Source organism: Phycodurus eques, chromosome 3 (genome assembly GCF_024500275.1).
Source record: "Phycodurus eques isolate BA_2022a chromosome 3, UOR_Pequ_1.1, whole genome shotgun sequence".
Taxonomy (NCBI): Eukaryota; Metazoa; Chordata; class Actinopteri; order Syngnathiformes; family Syngnathidae; genus Phycodurus; species Phycodurus eques.
In genome coordinates, this window is record NC_084527.1 from 25,203,548 (window position 1) to 25,223,443 (window position 19,896).

At 39.7% G+C, this 19,896-nt stretch overlaps 1 protein-coding gene across 1 annotated transcript; it reads right to left on the reverse strand.

The window, feature by feature from the left end:
• Positions 1–4,333: 4,333 nt before the first annotated feature.
• Positions 4,334–17,632, reverse strand: golga7 (golgin A7). Its single transcript, XM_061672837.1, has 6 exons — positions 17,550–17,632; positions 16,758–16,883; positions 11,755–11,907; positions 10,007–10,108; positions 8,876–8,928; positions 4,334–4,423 (listed from the first exon to the last, which is right to left on the reverse strand). Exons 1-5 carry the CDS (start codon positions 17,556–17,558, stop codon positions 8,887–8,889), a joined length of 432 nt encoding a protein of 143 aa, XP_061528821.1. The 5' UTR covers positions 17,559–17,632; the 3' UTR covers positions 4,334–4,423; positions 8,876–8,886.
• Positions 17,633–19,896: the final 2,264 nt, after the last annotated feature.

Here is a 19,896-nt window from a genome sequence, read left to right on the forward strand (position 1 = left end):
TCATTGCAAGAAAGACTTGTGCAAAGTACATTGTGAGTTTTCAACATGTACTTTTAAATGTGTCTAATATCTATATTGTTGCCAGGCCACCGGGGCTGAGCAACACCAATATACATACAGTAAGTGTCAGCTCAGTTTATCCTAGGAGGCTTCCCAGTTCAATATGAAGTGTAAGAAAAGACACACTTGAGTACAATTTGTGACTGTAACGGGCACAAAGGAAATATACTGTATACGCATCTCATCTTTTGCACAGTACTGTTTCTACCGCCATCCGTCCATCTTCTAATGCTAACGCTTGTGCTCATTAGGGTCATGGGTGAGCTGGCAGGGCAGACCTCAGACCGGTACCCAGTTCCTCCTCGCCAGTTCATTTTGTCTGCTATTTGGGGAACCTCTCATTCGATAAGCTGATAGGCTTCAGTTGAAAATATCCACCAATCGCTCATATGGGCCGAAATTCTGAGACGTTGACGTGTCAAAATCGCTGTAACGTTTCAAACGGCATCACCTGCCCTAAAAACTCAACTAGTGCAAATGCAGCGTTATTGGTGAGTAGAGCCATGGGAGGCAAAAGAAAAACTCATGTACTTTGTCAATCAATATTTTTTTCTGTGTGAATTTATTTGGAATGGAGGATTTCAGAAGTGCTTTTACGATGTGTTTTTTTTTTTAGAAAATTCCACAAAGATGGCTGCCATTTGTCACGATACTTTCATTACACACGCTCTCAGTCTTCAATGAAGCTAACATGCATGTTTTGGTGTGTGGGAGGAAGCCAGAGCACCCAGCGAAAAGCCACGCAAGCACAGGGGGAATGCTCAAACGAGACACCGGAATCTTAAGATCATAACGAAACCCAAATTCAAACCCCCACCCCCACAATTGTGAGGCAGGTGTGCTCACCTCTCATCCACCCCTCACCTCTCCTAAAACAACAATTCGGGTAGACAATACCAGAAGTTGGTCTGTTGTTTGACAGAATATCTCAGTGCAGCGGGAGTGTTCTGGAATCAGTTTGCAATGATTTATTCTTAAATATGCAAATTGGGTCCAACAGTTTAGAGAGTGATCGTTTTTATGTTTCTGCCTTCATACACAACCACAATGGATTTGAAATAAAACCACAGTTAAGCTGTAGCTGAAGTGTAGACTCTCAATCTAAATTTTAGAAGCTCCACGAAAACGTACTATTGCTATTGGGGGTTCTACATTTTATGTCGCATACCGCCATTTTCAGAGGCTTAATGATGTTTGGGGTCTGGAGCCCATGGACAGCACAAACTACTGAGTTTCCTCCCCGGAGATAGTTTGTCAGGCCCTTATGATACAGTCACAATCACCTTCTGCTTGTTTGTGGGAACATGTGTCTTCAGTAGCCAGAAAAATATTTGTTTTCGCAGTGGTTGTCAAAGTGTGGAAAGCGGGCTCTCTCTTGTGGTAGAATTAAATCCAAATAAAACTGACATTTAAAACATTCAATTTAAAGTTGTTTAACCTTTTATTTATTTCTTTTAAATCCAATAGAGTAGTTTTTACTTTTCATGTAGGTACAGTTAAGTTTCTATTTAACATTTAAATACAATACATCTTGAACTTTTTTTAAGTGGATTTTTTTAAATTAAACTTTCACGTGCGATACATTTTTACCTTAAGCATTTCCCCCTATTTTTAAGCACTGTATTAAAGCTCACAACAATAAGAAACATACTTTTCTTCCTTGTTATGGATTCCTTGCTACGTCACTGTATAATATTGGCCACTATCTATCAGCGAGTCGAAGATCATCAACTTATTTGTCATGGTCTTCGAGGCCTTTGGAACCTGTTTGACTCAGGATGGTTTTGAAGAATGTACAAAATTGCAGATTAATCACAACTAAGGTTTTTGCTACCAATCTGTCCGGGTCTACACATCCACTGCAATAAAGGAGGCGTGGACATGTTTTTATTACATTTATTAAAGCACAGTTTAAAAGAACAACAACAACTAAATATTTTTTTTTGTAATGGTAGTGTTTGGGAGACTTGAAAACAAATGTACCACAAAATTCACAGCAAAAGGGAACAGCCAATGATTTTAAATCATCTCCGCAACTAATAACAACACAGCACTTAAGCATTTAATCAAAAATTTGGAAACCCACAATATTTAGCCATGTGATATAAATCCAAACAGATGAGGTCTCAAAACTACAGGGGTTGTTGCTTGGTTATGGGTCTGTGAGTATATTAAATGGATTGGGTTTGAGAAGGGAGGTGGCAAACAGAAAAAGGAAATAAGGACAGCGGGAGCAAAATTGCTGTAATACAAACCAATTATCACAATTGACAGTTTGACATAATATACATTATACATGCATAACAAAACTACCTGCTAAACAATTCTTTTTTTTTTCCCAGATGTGTTCTTTCAACCAGGATAGTTTCAGACAGAATACTGCGAAATGAGTATTTTTGTTTTACGAAAACGATCAAATTACACACTACAACATTTATACAGGGGTCATCAACCTTGTAGAAACTAAGAGCTACGTATGTTATGCTTTGGTCATTCTCAACAATACTGACCTTTGACTACACCTTTTTTAAATACACAGTTTGCTTTTCAAACTAATAATGTTTTTTAAAAAAAGGAAAAGCTGCAAAAATAATGTTAGCTGCAGCTCATTGGTAAATGGTGCTATTTTGATTTATTGAAATAGCAACACACATAGACACACAAAAAGACACCTCACTGGTGAGCTATTTTCAGAAGAGGCCCTCGGCCAACTCATGTGGTCACCAGGTTTGGCCAGCCTTGCTTTTCAGTGTTATGACATTGTACTGTACTGTACACATGGCCATAATCAAAGTCAATCAGAAGTCCGAGAATGATGCGGAATCCTTCTGTTCCAGACAACACTACTGGTCACAAATATTGCCCCGAGTCTGATCAATATGCATACAGTACAGTACCAGTACGCTGATTTTGAAGATAGTCTTTCTTCTTGGAACGAAAACAAGCCTTGATACAGGCGGCACAGCTCAGGTGGTAGAGTCGCAGTTGGTTCGATCCTCAGGCCCTGTGACCGTGTCCAATTATACTTGAGCAAGATACTGAACCCACAGATGTTTTTTTTTTTTTCTTCGCAAAACCTCAGTTAAATGAGGTAAAACAAAATCGAAACTTCGAGTTGCCTATTTTTTTATTTTATATTAAAGATGGTTCAACAAGTATTTGAACAATATCAATAAATGGATGCAGTGAAACATTCAGACTAGTGTGTTCAACAAATCGCTCTTGCACTTTTACTTTTTTGAACAAGAATTCTAAATTGAATGCACCTTTCTATACCCAGTATTACATATACACATGGCACATTTTAGCATTGAAAACATCACTTCGGTTAAAGAGCTCTACGTACCAAATAATATAATATCCATAATATTGGCATTATCAGTGTTGTTAATTTATGGTAGCGGTGACACCAACCTTACATTGGAAGGTGATCTAATGTGTTTAGTTAGCACTGTACGTCTATTCACCTCAACGCTTGGCTTTTTGGTGCAGCTTGCACAAAGAAACAAAGTCGAGATCATCGATAAGCTGGTTAAGGGGGGGTGGGACACACACACCAAAAATAATAATAATTTGGGTTTCAATTAGGGCTCACCTTGACCTATTGTATAATAATAATAATAATAATAATAATAATAATAATAATAATCAGGCACTATAATCAAACATTTTTTACATTACATTTCAGACAAAGTAAATCTAACAATAAACAAATGATGCTTGTTAAACACTGGTACTAACAAAATGCTTTGCAAGGCACAGTATCCAAAAGATAAGAGCTTTAACATTTCATGCACACAAAGAACAGAGCACAGACACTGCATGTTCGGAGAGCTACAACTTAAATCAAGGCTGAAAAAGAAAACATTAAGATCAGAAACTATGGCAGTGTGATTGGAATGTCTGAGTCTGACAACAATCAGCATGTCAGTTATCCTTGGAGAGATTACAAAAAAGTAAAAATAAAAATGTTCAACAAAACAAAATGGATAGCAGACTTCCTGAGTCATGGAAAAAAAGAAGTCCCGTTGTGTTTTGGTTTTGGCTTCATTCTTCAAATAGGATTCATAATTGCACAATTCTTGTCAAAACCAAACAAAAGCTAAAAGGCTTGAAGAGATTTAGTGCAAATTGGGAAACGCTGTAGTAGTGTGACGGAGTTAGGGGGCGAGGCTGTTGAGTGACGTTGACTGCTAAACAACAGAAAATAATCACTAGAATACCGGATTTAGACTTTGAGGGCAGCATGTGATCGATAGAATAGATTGTTGAGATGCGGTGGAGTACAGATGTGGGCGATCCTTTCGGGAGGGTGTGGTTGCTGCTCACTCTGATACAGAGGCTCTGCCCAAACAAGCAGCTCCTGCAAACAAATGAACACGAGGGGTGACATCATGGAAAATTACCTTCTCTCTGCACGTGAACTGCTCTGATGACATCGAGTGCTTCAGACAGCTCATAATGCACAATGACATCAGGCTCGTACACTGTATCAACAAATTAGTATTATGACACCTGCCCAGGACGGAAAATTGTAGAAAATACGGAGCTGGTCTCCTCCTGCAGATTTAAACTTGGGCATATACAGTGCCATGAAAACGTATTGGCCCCCTTCTCAAATTCTTGTATCTTTGCATAGTTGCCCCACTTTCAAGTTTAAGATCATCAAACAAACGTAAATATCAGACAAATATAACCCAAGTGAACGTCAAATGCTGTTTTAAAATGGTGATTTCATTTATTGAGGAAAATAAATATATATTCAAAGTTACCGGGCCCTGGGAATTGATGAGAAAATTGATAAGGAATCAGATCGATAAGTAGTATTGATATTGGAATCGGAATCTTAGCAATTCCCATCCCTAGTACTTAGTCTACTCAAACCCCCGATGGACTAATTCACTGAGTTTTGCTCTCTGAGGCCTGTTTGTATGATCAGCCTGTTGCTCACACTGCTTGACCCTCTCTATGTTCCAACATGCTCTTTTCTCAGCAGCTTCCAATCAAAGCGCTTTATTTACTGTCTTCTTCGGGACATGTTTATGAAAAATGTAATCCATGCAATTGTTTGTTCGGCACGAGGGCAACAGTTTATCCATCTACGTGGGTTTGCAATTGCTGCTGAACGAAATGTGGCACATGGGTAAAGTACCTTTGGATTGGTATGATGCTATTGTTTCTCCAGTAGATTGCAGACTGAGCCTTTGTCTTTGCTAAGTAGGTTTTGGTCTAGAACGTCTGGAGAACAGTATGACCCCTGTCTTATCCAGGACGAAGGAGCAGAATGAATTAGCTGTCGCAAAGATGGAAATTATTTATAACAGATGATTCACTCTTGAGGCAAAACAGATGGTGCCAGAGTGGAAGATCAGCAGATATGGCAAAGGCCATCTGTGGTTGACAATCGCACTTTGTTGTTTCCAATGGTTTCACATGCCCCCCAAACAAATTAAAGTGTCACTGATGGTAAGGCGTGATAACACACAAATTCCTTGCGTGTGTTTTGGACATACTTGGCAAATAAAGATGATTCTGATACAGAATGAGCTTGGCCAGAAAATGCAAAAGAAAGGGTGGAATAAGATTTGTCAGTCGTGCAACTTTCCCCTCATATTTGGAATTATTGAATTTGTGTTGAGTTGCTATGTCACTTGGTCTTCTTCAGCTTTCATGTGCAAAACAAATCAAACAAGATCATAACGCGGGTTTTGGAGTTTACAGCAGCAAATGAGAAATTAGGTAAGAGATCATCTCTGACTACTAACTCAGCACATATGGTCTTGCACATTATAACAACAGTTGTTGTGTAATAAACTATGCTATAAAACAAAATTTTAAAAAAAAGCATGAAACACTCAATCTGTTTCAATTTCTCCTTATATACTGTATCTGGTCTTCACTGGGTTACAGCCGAACAGAATACATGTTAATGTCACTATGAGCAAAGGGATATATATATATATCGTAGTTCAGGCCTTTTCACACCCTCAACTTTGCCGTTCATTGTGTATGCGCTTAGGGGGCGGGACGACGGAATGCCGTGTCGCACAGCGGGCGGCTGACGCTCGGCATCGCGGCCTCGCATAGAAACATTTTCTATTCTGGAGTGCCGTCAGAAAGCGCCTCCAATAGTAGAGGGGCTGGCGGAGAGATTTCTGCGTGCTGTTATGGCGGAGTCGTACTGTAAACGGCAAGGAGGAACTGGAGGACGGCATAATAATTGCGGTGTCTCACAAACTGTGGGCCAATAGAGAAATAATATACAGAGACGTCTTTGTGGGAGGCTTTCAAACTGCTCCCTGCTCAGCCTGAAATGCCCCTCGAAGCGCTCTTTGTGAAACTGTCGCTCACAAACGAGTTTCTAAACTCCCAAGATCCTGCCGTGAAATTAGTATGGGATGCCCACATTCCTTTTTTTTACCTGCTGCATCACCCCCTCTGTCACGGTCTGTGTTTTGGTGTGGGTCGGGGTTAGTTTTGTTTCATGTTTTCCTGTGTTCCGCGTCGTTCGTGTCTTTGCTCATTTAGTTATTGTGTCCACCTGTTCTCGTCAACCTTCTACCTTGTGTCGACCAATCAGCTCCCTCCACCCGCTCGTGTTCCTCGTTCTCTCGTCAATCTGTTTGTATTTAGATCCCTGGTTTCTTTGAGTTCTGTTCGGTTCATTGTCGTTGTCAGGTGTCATTGTCTCTGTCTGTGCCACATCTTAGTGACCAGTCATCTTTTGTTTCCAGTTTCAGGTTTATTAAAGTGTTTCTTTGTAACTTTGGTTATCTGTTATTAGTCTGCTTGATCCATGTTCCTTGTTTGCCCCTTTTCGGAGATGAAATATTATTTTTTGAGACTCCTGTCTTGGCTCCCTGCTTCCCTGCACTCGGGTCCTCCACGTTTTTGCCTCGCCTCCCTCTCCTACGAAAACCAATCGTGACACCCTCCTCAAAATAGGCAAAGCCAGAGCTTTCGTTTGCAATAATGACAAATACATATTGCCAAGTTGCGGTCTCCGCAGCAGGGAAAGCCTCCCGACTTCCTTGTAGATCGCTACGTCAGCGCTTCCAAATTTGGCCATGGTCAGCATTGGCCGCGCCGGGTTGCCGTCATCCTCGTGCTCTGCCGTGCGGACCTTTTACACTGAGCAAGTGGGGTGTGAAAAGGCCTTTCCACTGCTTTGCTTCCATGACATTAGACTATCTGACAGATACCCGGGGCATGGAACTGCACTGATTTAAGTGAGTCCTGTTCAGCTCACTTGGCCAAGCCCTGATTGATTTACTTATTACACGAAGAAGTTTGCTTACATAGCGTTTCTTTGTTAACAGCATTACACAAAACAACTTCATTATCACAAAACCTATTTAACGAAGCTGACATGTGACAAGGAGATTTTAAACTCTAGATAAAAGAGGATACATTTTTTTTCCCCATTTTCCATCATTTCTCAACAAATCAGGTGCAGGAGTTGGAAAGCGTCTATGAAGGCGTACAATTTGGTGCTCATACAAATATCCCCCCCCCCCCGTGTTCTACGGACTGATGCGTTTTTTTTTGTTTTTGTTTTTAAATTGGATTTCGATGGGGGAATTTGTTTTTTTTTTATCTAGGACATCCCTCAATACTTACAAAATCGTCCTCCCATCGAATTTCACAAGAAGCCAAGGTGCTTATTTCCTCCAATATGCAGTAAATTCTGGCATGCGTTTGTATTATATGCTGCCAGTAAAAAAAAAAGGGCAATTTCACTAAAATATGATAATTGTTTGACCATGACTGAGACATCAGTACGGAGCGAATGTTCGTGTGCTGAGATGACATTTCATCACTTGTTGGGTTCAGCTGCTTGGTTTGGCTCCTACTCTCAGACAGTGGTCCTCCCAGTGAACTACATTTGCATATATACACATTTGTAGTCCTCAATGAAGTGACAAGCCACTGAGCAGCAGCCATGTGAATGTCATAAACCAGGAAGAATGATCCTTTAATGCTTTATGGAAGCGAACCCAATGATTATAAAGCAGTTCACTAAGAGTACAACCAGATGGAAAAGACTTAAGCTTAAATGTGTAAGGCTAGAGGCTCTGGGTGATGGACTTGACCCTGAACGGTATTACTTTTTGAACTCGGATTACCTTAACCTACCATGCCATATGATTTGTTTCATGAATCCATCTGGGAAAGATTTGATAGCTGTTTTTAAAAGGGCAGAAAACAGTGTGTATGTGTCTGCAAGTGGGCAATAGGCTTCCAAAATGTAATACTGTCTAGTATAAAAGTATTATTAGTTGCTGTCATTTGGAAGTAGTAGTTGCTTTTTTTGAATTATCATTCATAATACTTTAATAACAATAATAATAATAATAATACAATACTAGTAATTTTCATTGATGAAAAAAAAAGCTGCAGAATTGTAACATACCAGATTTAACTTGAATCTATAGACAGCCTTGAATGAGAAAATCCATCCATCCATTCTTAACACCACTTATCATGTTCACAGTCACAGGGTGCTGGAGCTTATCCGAGCCGACTTCGGGCGAAAGGCGGACGACATCCTGAACTTGTCGCCAGTCAGTCGCAGGGCACATACAAACACGGACAACCACTCGCACTCACATTCACACGGTCACTGAGTGGGAACTGAACCCACGCTGCCTGCACCAAAGTCAGCCGAGTGTACCACTACACCATCGGTGACTTCATGAGAAAATGCCAAAACAAAGTGTACAACAACTGGTTACTTGGGTCGATACGGTTAGCTCAATACTGTAATTTCTGGATGTTCTGGTCACAGTAAAAATACTAAATCTTTGAGACTCACCTTGGAAACTTCTATCTAGCCAGGCTTCTTTCTTCAAAGATAGTGACCTCAATCTTTAATGAAATCAGTCAAGGAAGAGCATTTAACGACTTTTGGCTTCCATTTAATCAATGAGGGCCAACTGAAATAAAATGTCACATTCGTTAGTGGCAGGAAATTTCACAAGTTACAAAAAGATTGTACAGGCTTTTTTTTTTTTTTTTTTTTTTTTTTTTTTTTAAAAAAAAGATCCTCAAACTATTTTCGGGGTGAAAATCTGATCTGTGCTCTGGCTTCTAATGACAGCAGTTGAGTGACATTTGAGGACTGATGTTGCGAGGTGATGAGCTGGCAACTCTGCTGTTGATGTTGATATAAGTGTTCCGGTGATACATTCCTGTCAATCTCCACTAGACTCCCTTTGCCAAACACAGCACAGCAGCTCCCCAGCGTCGGCGAAATAATCCATAACACCAACGTCCCAGTAAACTCAGAGGCAAGGGTAGTTACAATGCTCAGCTGTGAACAATTTTATTCATATTTTTGCTATCCCTAATCTCCTATTGCTGCTCAGCTCCATCTAATTAGAAAGTTGCATCAGTCTGCGACTTCCTCAACACATGCGGGGAAAGCCAATCATTTTAAGCAGCTGCTATGGACTGCAAACAAATTTTGATTCGTTCTTTTTACTTGACACCTCTATGTACTGCTGCATTTCTTCTAAATTGCCAACACTGAAGCTTTTTATAATTTATATTCAGGAATGAAAAAAAACACAGCAACATGCTTAAGTAACTGCAGCTATTGGGTAATTGTAATGTGATGCCACGCCATACAAATTGAGAAATTGCATCTTGTTTTCCCGCTGTGCAATTCATAGTAAATTTAATTTATCCGCATAAATACAGTATGTTTCAGTTTTGACACATAAGCCCTGCTCTTCCCATGCTGATGATTTATTAATACATTTTCTAAAAGGAGTTGAAGTTGAATATTGTGGCCATTGTCTTCCACTGAGAAATTTATCCGTTTCTTCATTGTTAGCCAATCATTTTTAAGTGGTTAAACATGGCTTGAGAAATATTTCAGCCAAGGGAAAAGAAACAGAAGTGTTCCGTCTCAACTCATATTAGACAATGAGGAAGAAGATACGACTCGAAGGCCTCTCTCGATGGGGTCGGTGAGCAAGAGGCCTCTGGGTACGTAGATCTTGTCATTCTGCTCTTGCACATACTTTGCAATCTTTTTTAAAACCTGTAAGGGAACACACCAGGCAATTAAAAATACTGTACAATTCGCACGGATGCAAAATTGTGATAAAGTTGTTTCAGAAATTTGAATTTCAAGAAAAATAAGCTGAGATGTTGCTCATAAAGCTTTTGAAGCTGCAGAGCCAATGTTCAAATGAGTTAAAATGTGGCTTTACATTACGGCTGCATGATATTGGAAAAAAAAAAAATGACACAAATTTCAAACCTGCGATATATATTGCGATGTGAAATAATACAGAATCAGTGTTGGGAATGTTCATTTTCTAAGCGAACTTGTTCTACTTTCAGTTCATCGTCCCAAAAATGAGCTAGTTCATTTCATAGTTGAACATGAGAAAAAAGCTTGTTGCTTGAATAGTCTTTTTTTTTTTTTTTAAGGACAAAAACAGGACTTTTGTCCTTAATGTGCAAACAAAACACACAACACTGTATGACAGCAACGATGGTGAAAGGCTATTGATAACTTAGCATTCCTCCCAGCTGATTGACTATATTAACAAAATAATTTATCTATTCTTACATTACAAAACAAAATTATTTCCATATTATCACAGTGTTATCGTACAGTACAGTAAAGCCTTCTGATACAAATAATAATTTTCCTAGTCATCCATTTTTACAATAATGTACGATATTACAAAAGAACACACTCCCTCCCATTTACGCAGTGTCCTTGAACGCTCCTCGCGCACTCACGCAGCTGCAGCGTGCCTGCCTAGTCTCATTCTGAAGAGCACAATAGGAAATGCAGCAGGTGTAAATTTTTTCCCGCGTCCTCATTCGTAGTTATAATACAAGGAGATAGGTACGCAACACTCTGGGCTGCTCCGTGTGTTGTTTTCAGCATTATAATTTACCGTAACATGGGTGCTAATCTTATTACCATGTCCAAACAGGTTCATCTGCAGTTCAGTTGATTCACTGTATGTCACAGTACAGCGACATTGCAGCAGACCCTGCGATGTGACTATTGCGCACACGTACATCGCGATGACGATGCTCGAACAAAATATCATGCAGCCCTATTCATTTTTAAAGATGTCAGCCATGACAAGCCATATGCCTGAAATCAAAAGTTACACCTGTACACAAACTCTGTATTCATCTTCAAACTTAGACATCGCTGTTCTGTCAGGAAAATAAATCCTTTTCACACTATCCAACTTAAAATGTGTGCGGCAGTTTAAGGCACCTCGTCTATGGTCAGAAAGGTAGTTTACATATTGTACGTAGGACTTTCCACTATCTAAGAAAGGTGGAAAAAAACATACTGATCATGAATAACATTAACCAAAGAAGACAGAGTTGATAGAGGGAAAGGTAAAATGTTTTTTAAAAAAAACAAAAAAAAAAACAAGTTTGTTTCCACATAACCCTTTCAGTTTTTTTTTTTTTTTTTAAGTCAGCTTAGTGTCAATTTTCTTCACTGCTAATCACTGGCCCCTTTTAAAACTGCCTTCACATTCTGGTCGGAGCTTCCCGCTATCCCCTCGCTGCGCCACCTCTGTTACGCTTCTAACAGCTACGCCGGAAGTCGGCAAATTCGCAGGTCGATTTCAACCTCCCATTCCACATGGGTACCCGACACACATGGCTGCGAGCTTCTTTTTCCACACAAGTTCCACTCACCTTCTCATAGTGTGTCTCCATACACAAGAACACCGTATAAGCTGTGAGGCAGGCAAGACAACCTTCAATATATGAGTGGCTTCCAAGTTTCTCTGCTTCAGCATATAGGTTATTTAGAGTCCGCACCGTCTCCTCAAACTGCTGTTTGTCCATCTTTCACACATCATGGAGGGGAAACACATCAAGAAAAAGGTTAAGACGAGAAACGGCGATAGTAAGCAGTAACATTCTGCATGTGTAATTCTCATTGAAAATAGCTGAGTGCAACCTATACTTCTGATTCTCCAGCTTCAAATATGCTTTGCCCGAGACACCATTCGAGCACAGATTAACTTCATTTTGAAAGAGTAACTTCAAAGGGATGACGAGTCACTATCAGGTATGATAAACCTGGACAGGTTAAGATGCCCTAAAAAATGTGTTCTTTGATTGTCACCACTTAATAAGAGACTGATAGCGGAACACACACTGTAACAATCCAGACATATTAAGGCTCCAGTCGTATTTACACGCCTTGACTAAGATAAATACCTCTAAATCTGAGCTGCTCGGTAGGCTGCCCGATTATAAACCGAGCCAAGATGAACTGTTATTTAAATAGGCTGCTTGACAATTATGTCAATATTCGACAAATGCACAGAGTGTCCAGAACAGATTTGGTGAGCCCTCATGTGATACTGGGGAAAGAAAGGAACCTTCAGACCAGACAAGGAGGCAGCTCAAGGGCGTCTTGCTTTTCTGACAACTTTCCAAAGTTCTGCTCCCGTGTGCCCGAGGAATGTGGCAACAGGCTCCGAACATCAGTGGTCTCAGGCACATTTGCTACACGCTTTGTTCTTCCTCTAATTTTCCAACTCGGAGGCAGCGATTCAAACCGCATTTCTCTGACAGGGCATCTGTCCATTACACTTGGACCTGATAGTTAGCATTCCTTCAAGATTACAACTGAAGAGGATATTCTCCTTATTAGAACTGTCAAGAAGACAAAACAGCAACCTTGTAAACAAAAACTCCTTAGACAAATTCCATGAGTCAATTTTATTTCATTGGATAACTCTTGTGTTTTGTGAGCTGCAATTTAGCTGTCAAGCTGTCACTTGTTCTCTTTAATGCTGCATAGCTCCTGTTCAGTCACAATGACCTGTGTGTTTCCACCCCTTAGATGGTTACACACAATTGCTCTTCACGCAACACCTCACTCATATCCACATGAATAGAAAATCTGACGCCTATCATAATAAAAATGGTGCTTTTATGGTTGTTGTGTTTACCTTCATTAGTTACAAAAGAGGAGCGAAATAAATCTCAACACCACTACAAACTACAACCACAATAACAAACTGGTTGTTCGATTCTACTGTACCATACCCCCCTGACAGTGTTTGATCAAAATGAAATGGATCTGATTAGATTGGATCATCCTTTCCAGAATTTAGAGTCAGGACTCAAAACATGTCCGCCTTACTTATTTTATTGATCATCAAGCAGGCGCACATTTTCCTGGCAAATGGCTTTTAGATTGAAGGAGTACACCCTGGAAACCAACCACTTAGCCACCATAATGCAAATCTGTTTCATAGCACACATATTGTATTTTTGTCAGTGTGTGTCCCGGGTAGTAACCACATTACTGATTTGGGTCTTGAGCTGAACCCTGGATTAGACAGAATCATTTTCATTTACGTTGTCTTTTATTTAGTTGGCACTGACTGGACAAATGCTAGAGAAGGGAGCATCACCACAAGAGAAATACATTACATTTAAAATACTTGACTCACTGTAAGCAACCAAACAACCACTGACTTTTTAGGTAAAATAATATTCGACATGGAAAAAACTATCAGTCCACCCTTGTTTCTTCAGTTTTGTGTTCATTTTTAATGTCTGGTACAACAAAAGTAGCTCATAAGAGCTATCGAGCTATTTTCCACAGTTTTCTTGAAAATCACTGGGAATGAAATTAAGGTTAAACATGTCAAACAGGACAAAGTATTATGGAATCAGCTGCATTTTTGTCATGTTCATTGAATTCCTCAGCTAATATACCTAAAGTGGTAACAGGCGTCCAATAATTTCTTCCATGACTACAACTATAGGCGGCACGGTGGCCGACTGGTTAGAGCGTCAGCCTCACAGTTCTGAGGTTCGGGGTTCAATCCCCATCCCCGCCTGTGTGGAGTTTGCATGTTCTCCCCGTGCCTGCGTGGGTTTTCTCCGGGTTTCCTCCCACATCCCAAAAACATGCATTAATTGGAGACTCTAAATTGCCCGTAGGCATGACTGTGAGTGCGAATGGTTGTTTGTTTCTATGTGCCCTGCGATTGGCTGGCAACCAGTTCAGGGTGTACCCCGCCTCCTGCCCGATGACAGCTGGGATAGGCTCCAGCACGCCCGCGACCCTAGTGAGGAGAAGCGGCTCAGAAAATGGATGGATGGATGGACTACAACTATCATAATCAGTGTGTGCTATGATGGCACTCAATTCAAATAGCAGGTAACGATACACCAAGTAATTAAACATCATTTAATTTAAAAATTAGTATGATGATGGCACTAATTGCTTTATGATTTTCATTGTACATATTTCTACAATTAGTGTTGCAAATATTTTAACGCAAAATAAACACTTAAGTCCCAAAATTAAGTGAGTGCTTGTATTTCAGACTCTTCATATCAAGCAACTCCTCCACTCCTCAGTAATAAAATTGAGTAAATATAATGTAAGGGACTGGGTTATGTGAGACGTGACAGTTATGGGTCAGACAATGAGGCTGTTGGTCACGTTGGTGTCTGTGAAGGCACTTTTAATGTCACTCGGTGTGAGAGTGATTTGTGATTGGTGGAAAGGAAGGAAGTGAGAAGTGACTGTGTACTGTGTGGAGAATAAATGCAGCAATAATTCTTTGTTGCTTCTGTTGGCAAAAAAAAGGATATACTCCCCTTCAATTGAACAGTGAGGCCAATTGTTTTTTTCTGTATATAACATAAAACGTGGCAACGTTTGTATGAACCCACCTATTTTTCTTGTAAGCAAAAAGTATTGGAACATGTGACCGACATGCTCCCCGTTGTGTCAAATTACATGGATGATTCAAACAATAAATAGTGCTGATGTCTATGCTCACTGTCAGATTTGAGTTTTACCTGTGCAGACTACAATTATACCAGTTTTGAATGTAACCAACATGAAGATCATAAAATTATCTTTGGGAGAATAACATGCAGTTGTGAAGCTCGGAGAAGATGGAAAGTCAGAACCATTGCACCAACATAGCCAGTACAATAAATAAACAACAGTAACTCAAAACAGGACCAGTTTGAGCGCCATAAAGAAACAACCAACAGCAACTGTTAGTGGCAGCAACAACAACCTCCCGAGGGCAGAAGTCAGAGTTTCCCATATATACAATTATTTGTGGCGGTTCTAAGTTCGTCATTAAAATAATTTTGTTGTAATTTTATGTACAGTACTGCATGTTTTGAAAACAACTACATTGTTACCAAAAAAATCAAGTTCTGCGAGTTTGCTAACAAATAAATGTTTTATTTTCAAATCACACTCATTCTTTTTTTCTCCCCTAATCCAAATCCCCCATGTATGCTGATATTAAATGATGCTGCTGTTACGTCAATTTAAGGACAGCATTTATGAAAATTCAAAAAACAGAATACATAGAATACATGTACATACATACATGTAAACTCATGCGTGCTTTACTTTTATCTGAACAAATAAACATGCTTATGTTTACATTATGTCTTTTAAAATTATCTAAAAGAAATGACCTGTTTAGTCAGCTACTGCTTCTTGCAGCCAAACGTCATATAATATTCGTAAACTATTTTGCAGATAAAACTTGAGTCACTGTCAATCTTTCCGGGGAGACAAATTCCTTGTGTGTTTTTTGGACATACTTGGCAAATAACGATGATTCTGATTCTGATTATATACACAACTACGGCATGGCAGTCACGTAAGACTACACTACATCATGCTTGGTCCAGTGGTATCGAGGGAAACGTTAGTGTCGTGTAGTTAGTGTAGAGCTTTGATTTTACATTTAAATTAATTCCTTTGTATTTATTGACTTATTTAAGTGATTGCATTTTGTATTGAAATATTTTAATTTATTATAAATGAGTGTTCGTCTAAATTTAATCCCTGCCTCAACCCCCAAAACCCCCGGCCAGCCGGCAGATACCAACCACCACAAATAGATTCTGGTACTGTGGGAAACACTGCGAGTGAAGGTATCACAATTCTACTGTTCACAGATGACTACGTGAACAAATAATAGAGGCTACACAAGAAGATTCAAACTACTCAAAGTCAGAAAAATGGGAAGGTCAGGCTGTAATTCGCTAAATTTGGCCAAATACTAAAAAAATTTAAACGTTAGGGTCTGCTCATGACCCCAGACATACACACATAGACAAGATTATTATAAAACAGTACAATGCAGGCAGACAAAGATTGACACAAACAATATAAAATGTTATCATTAGAATATGCCAGAGGCCAGTAAAAACTGTGCTGTGGGCCGGACTTTGGACGTGCATTTGGGATCTTGTCCACATGCAACAGACAAAGAATTCATCCCCAGTGTGTTCCATTAAGTGAAGTTAAAGTGATTGAATTTTAAGAGTGAGTGACTTGCACCTAAACAATTGCTTCCTGGGCAAGCCCATAATGGCGCTATTACTGGGTGAGTCTGGACCAGAGAGATTGCAGACTGTGCTCATAATAACTTTATTTGATTAATGACTTCAACTATGGTTTTTTAACATTGAGTTTTTCTGGTTTATCTTCTCTAAGTTTTATCTACCTTTGGATAGAAGTGTATTAAAGCTATTGCTATTGGCAGACACACACTTTAACTGATGCCCCTCTATCATACAATACTCAAAGGAGCGTTCTAGAACTGTCCATAGTTCCTTCACACAATTAGTTCCCACAAGATTACAAGAGAACAATCACAGACAGATAAATATAACTACCTTACCCTGGTCTCCAGCTCAGAAGGGAACTTGGTTTGAAATTGGCACACAGTACCATTAGCATAATCCCTCTGTATGAAGACTTTGGCAGCAATTGCAGCCTGTTGCCTAATGGGATGCAAACTATGCGTCTGTGAAAACAAGAGATTGAAATGATAAAAAAAATGAATTAAAAAAAACAAAACATCATATATGACAAAGTAGTCGTAGCAACACATTTGTACACATTACTTCCATCATTGTACCAGTTTTGACAAAGTTCTGGTTGCAGAAAGATGTGCTTCTGTGATACAACAGGTTATTTCACTGAAATGAAACATAGCTATATTGAGCCACACACAAATGTGCAAAACTGCGCACAGTGTTCTTTGGCTGCTGATAGCATTATCAATGTCTACATCTTGTCTGCATAATTCTTAACAATGTCATCCAAGCAGCGTTTTGCTCACAATTATAAGCAGGGCACACGAAGACAATTGCACAAGCGTTTTCATTAAAACAATGCTCTATTGTTTACGTCATTACGAGGATAAAACCCGGTGATCTGAAGCCCCGTGTCGAACACTTACGGATGGAGAAGAAGAAAAAAAAACGTCACTACATCGATAAATTACATCCTAATAAATCATATTTATCGGTAAGGATGTGGGTCAGGGTTTCTAAATGAAGCCAATATCGACTATTAGTAAGGTACAGGGTGATCGTAGTATTTATTTATTTTTTTATAATCCCTGTTACGAATCAATAACAAACCAACAAACGTAGAACAATTTATTAAACAACATTATCTCACTTACCTCTGCCATACTGACTGTCACTGGGCTTTTTGTTTATCTTTTTTTTCGATCTTCTGTGGTTCGTGCACTTGATACAGGTTTCCGTGCGGGAACATTTGCGACATAACGACGGTTCCGAATTTAGAAGCGGCAGTAGTTCGGTACGCAGTGAAAGTGCGCGACATGAGCCTCGACCCCTCAAATAACATAAAACAGCATTTCACATACTTTAAGAATACTCAAAGTGACACATATATCTACTGAAATGGACTTGGATTTTAATGTAATTTATCACCCTGATGAGCGGCGATTCAATTTAATTTACATTCAAGAAACAGAAGGAGAGCACATACAGGCAGGCGCAAGCACTGCACTGCTGCTCAAAGGTGCTGCGGAAAAATCAACCAATTTCACATAGCGTGTCTGAAAATTATGATTTATGAGTGACAAGTACAATTAAATGCTCTGCTTTAGACAACATAATACAATCAACCTCTTCCCATCATAAGACAATAAATAATGGTTTCCTGTGTGTATATACGCTTTGTGTTCAATTAAGAAGGCCCAGATTTCAAACTGAGTAAATTTGTGAGTAAATTGAGACAAGATCATCATTATCTCAGTATTCATACTTTTTGTGAAGTTTTTGTTTGGTGGTGTGACATGAGATTTTACATAATAAACGTTATCTAACGCTAATCTTTCACCCAACACAACTCATTTCAGCTCTTCTTGCCTTGTACCAAGCCACCACCATGAACCCCAGTTATGGAACAGTGGGGTGGAAGTGCAGAGCAGCTCACTGACAGACATATTTTCAGAAATAGGCAGCTAAAGGATTTACTTAGTTGCTTAATTTCACACTTGATGGATGGACAGGCATTCTAGAAATCCAACTATTTGTTCCACATTGAAAGGTATATTTTTCCCATAATATTTCACCTTTAAGTCAGTCAGTATTTATTTATTTATTTTATTTTTTGCGTGCACAGTTCTTTTTTTTTTGAGTATTACAGTCTCAACAGCTTACATAAATGCTTTTTGATATCTGCCGTGCATCATGAATGTACTAAATGTGTCAATAACGTTCCTCTGCAGCTGCAACTCTTACCGTATAAAAGACACACAAACAAACCTCCTGTTGCTCAGTCAACAAACTAGAGTGTCTGGTCAATGTAACGCCAGAGTTTGTATGATCTCATGCATCATTAGCAAACAACACAGCGGCAGAGAAAATCTAGACCATTCCACAGACGTCCAAACTTTAAATAATCATGGTCATACTTTTTCCATGTTCAGCTCACTAGCCCAAGTCTCACCTCAACTCGTGCAAAAATTACAAATCAACAGTTTAAGAACTTAACGGCTGGGGGGGGGGGGGGGCTATTGGAATGTTTCCGGTTATTGTGTGCATTGTTAAATAGCGTCTACCAGAGGGAAGGAGCTGGAAAAGGTTTTTCCAGGATGTGGTGAATCCAAGAGAATTTTGCATGTACTTAATTGTCTTAGCTCTTGCAGTGTGCAAGTTCTCGTGAGTGGGTAGAGGAGTACCGATGATCCTCTTGGCAGTCCTAATTGTCCGTTTCAGTCTGATTTTGTCCTTCTTTGTGGCAGCGCCAAACCAGACTGTGATGGATGAACACAGGATTGATTCAATGACGGCTGTTTAGAACTGCCTCAACAGCTCCTGTGGTAGGTTTTGCTTCCTCAACAGCCATAAAAGTCTATCAAAAGTCTATCCTCTGCCTTTTTGAGGATAAAGTTGATGTTTACCTTGCACTTCAGTTCACTTTAGAACTTTGAAGGTCTCAGTGGTTGAGCGATTGGGTCAATTTGATGTTTCCTGATGTCTACAGTCACCTCTATGGTCTTGAGCGAGTTCAGCTCCAGATTGCGTTGGCCGCACCAGAGCACCAGCCGCTCGACTTCCTGTCGCGCAGTTGAAGTCCAGGAAAATGGACAAGAACATTAGTCCATTTACTATACATGACACACACACGAGCAGTTATCTCACCTTTTTTTTTTTTTTTTTTTTTTTTACATCCATTGATGTTACTTCCATTTGCAATTAAAAACCTCTACTCTTCTAGGCTAGCAAACGCAGCACAGAAAGGGTTTTTTGTTTTTTTCGTACGGTTCCCAAATAGTTGGAAGCATATGACAGTCCAAAATATGCTGCACAATTCCGTCACGAAGGAAATGTTCTCCTCGTATTTGCCAAACAGACTTACTCATCGGGCTACCTGCTTGAGAAGCTGTGCGAGTGCGCATTGCTGGCGTACCTTTCACCGCTCAGTTTCGACACCTGGCATTGTGCTTGGTGCTGTAGCAGCAGCTCAGCCATTGAACATGGTGCCATACAACTGCT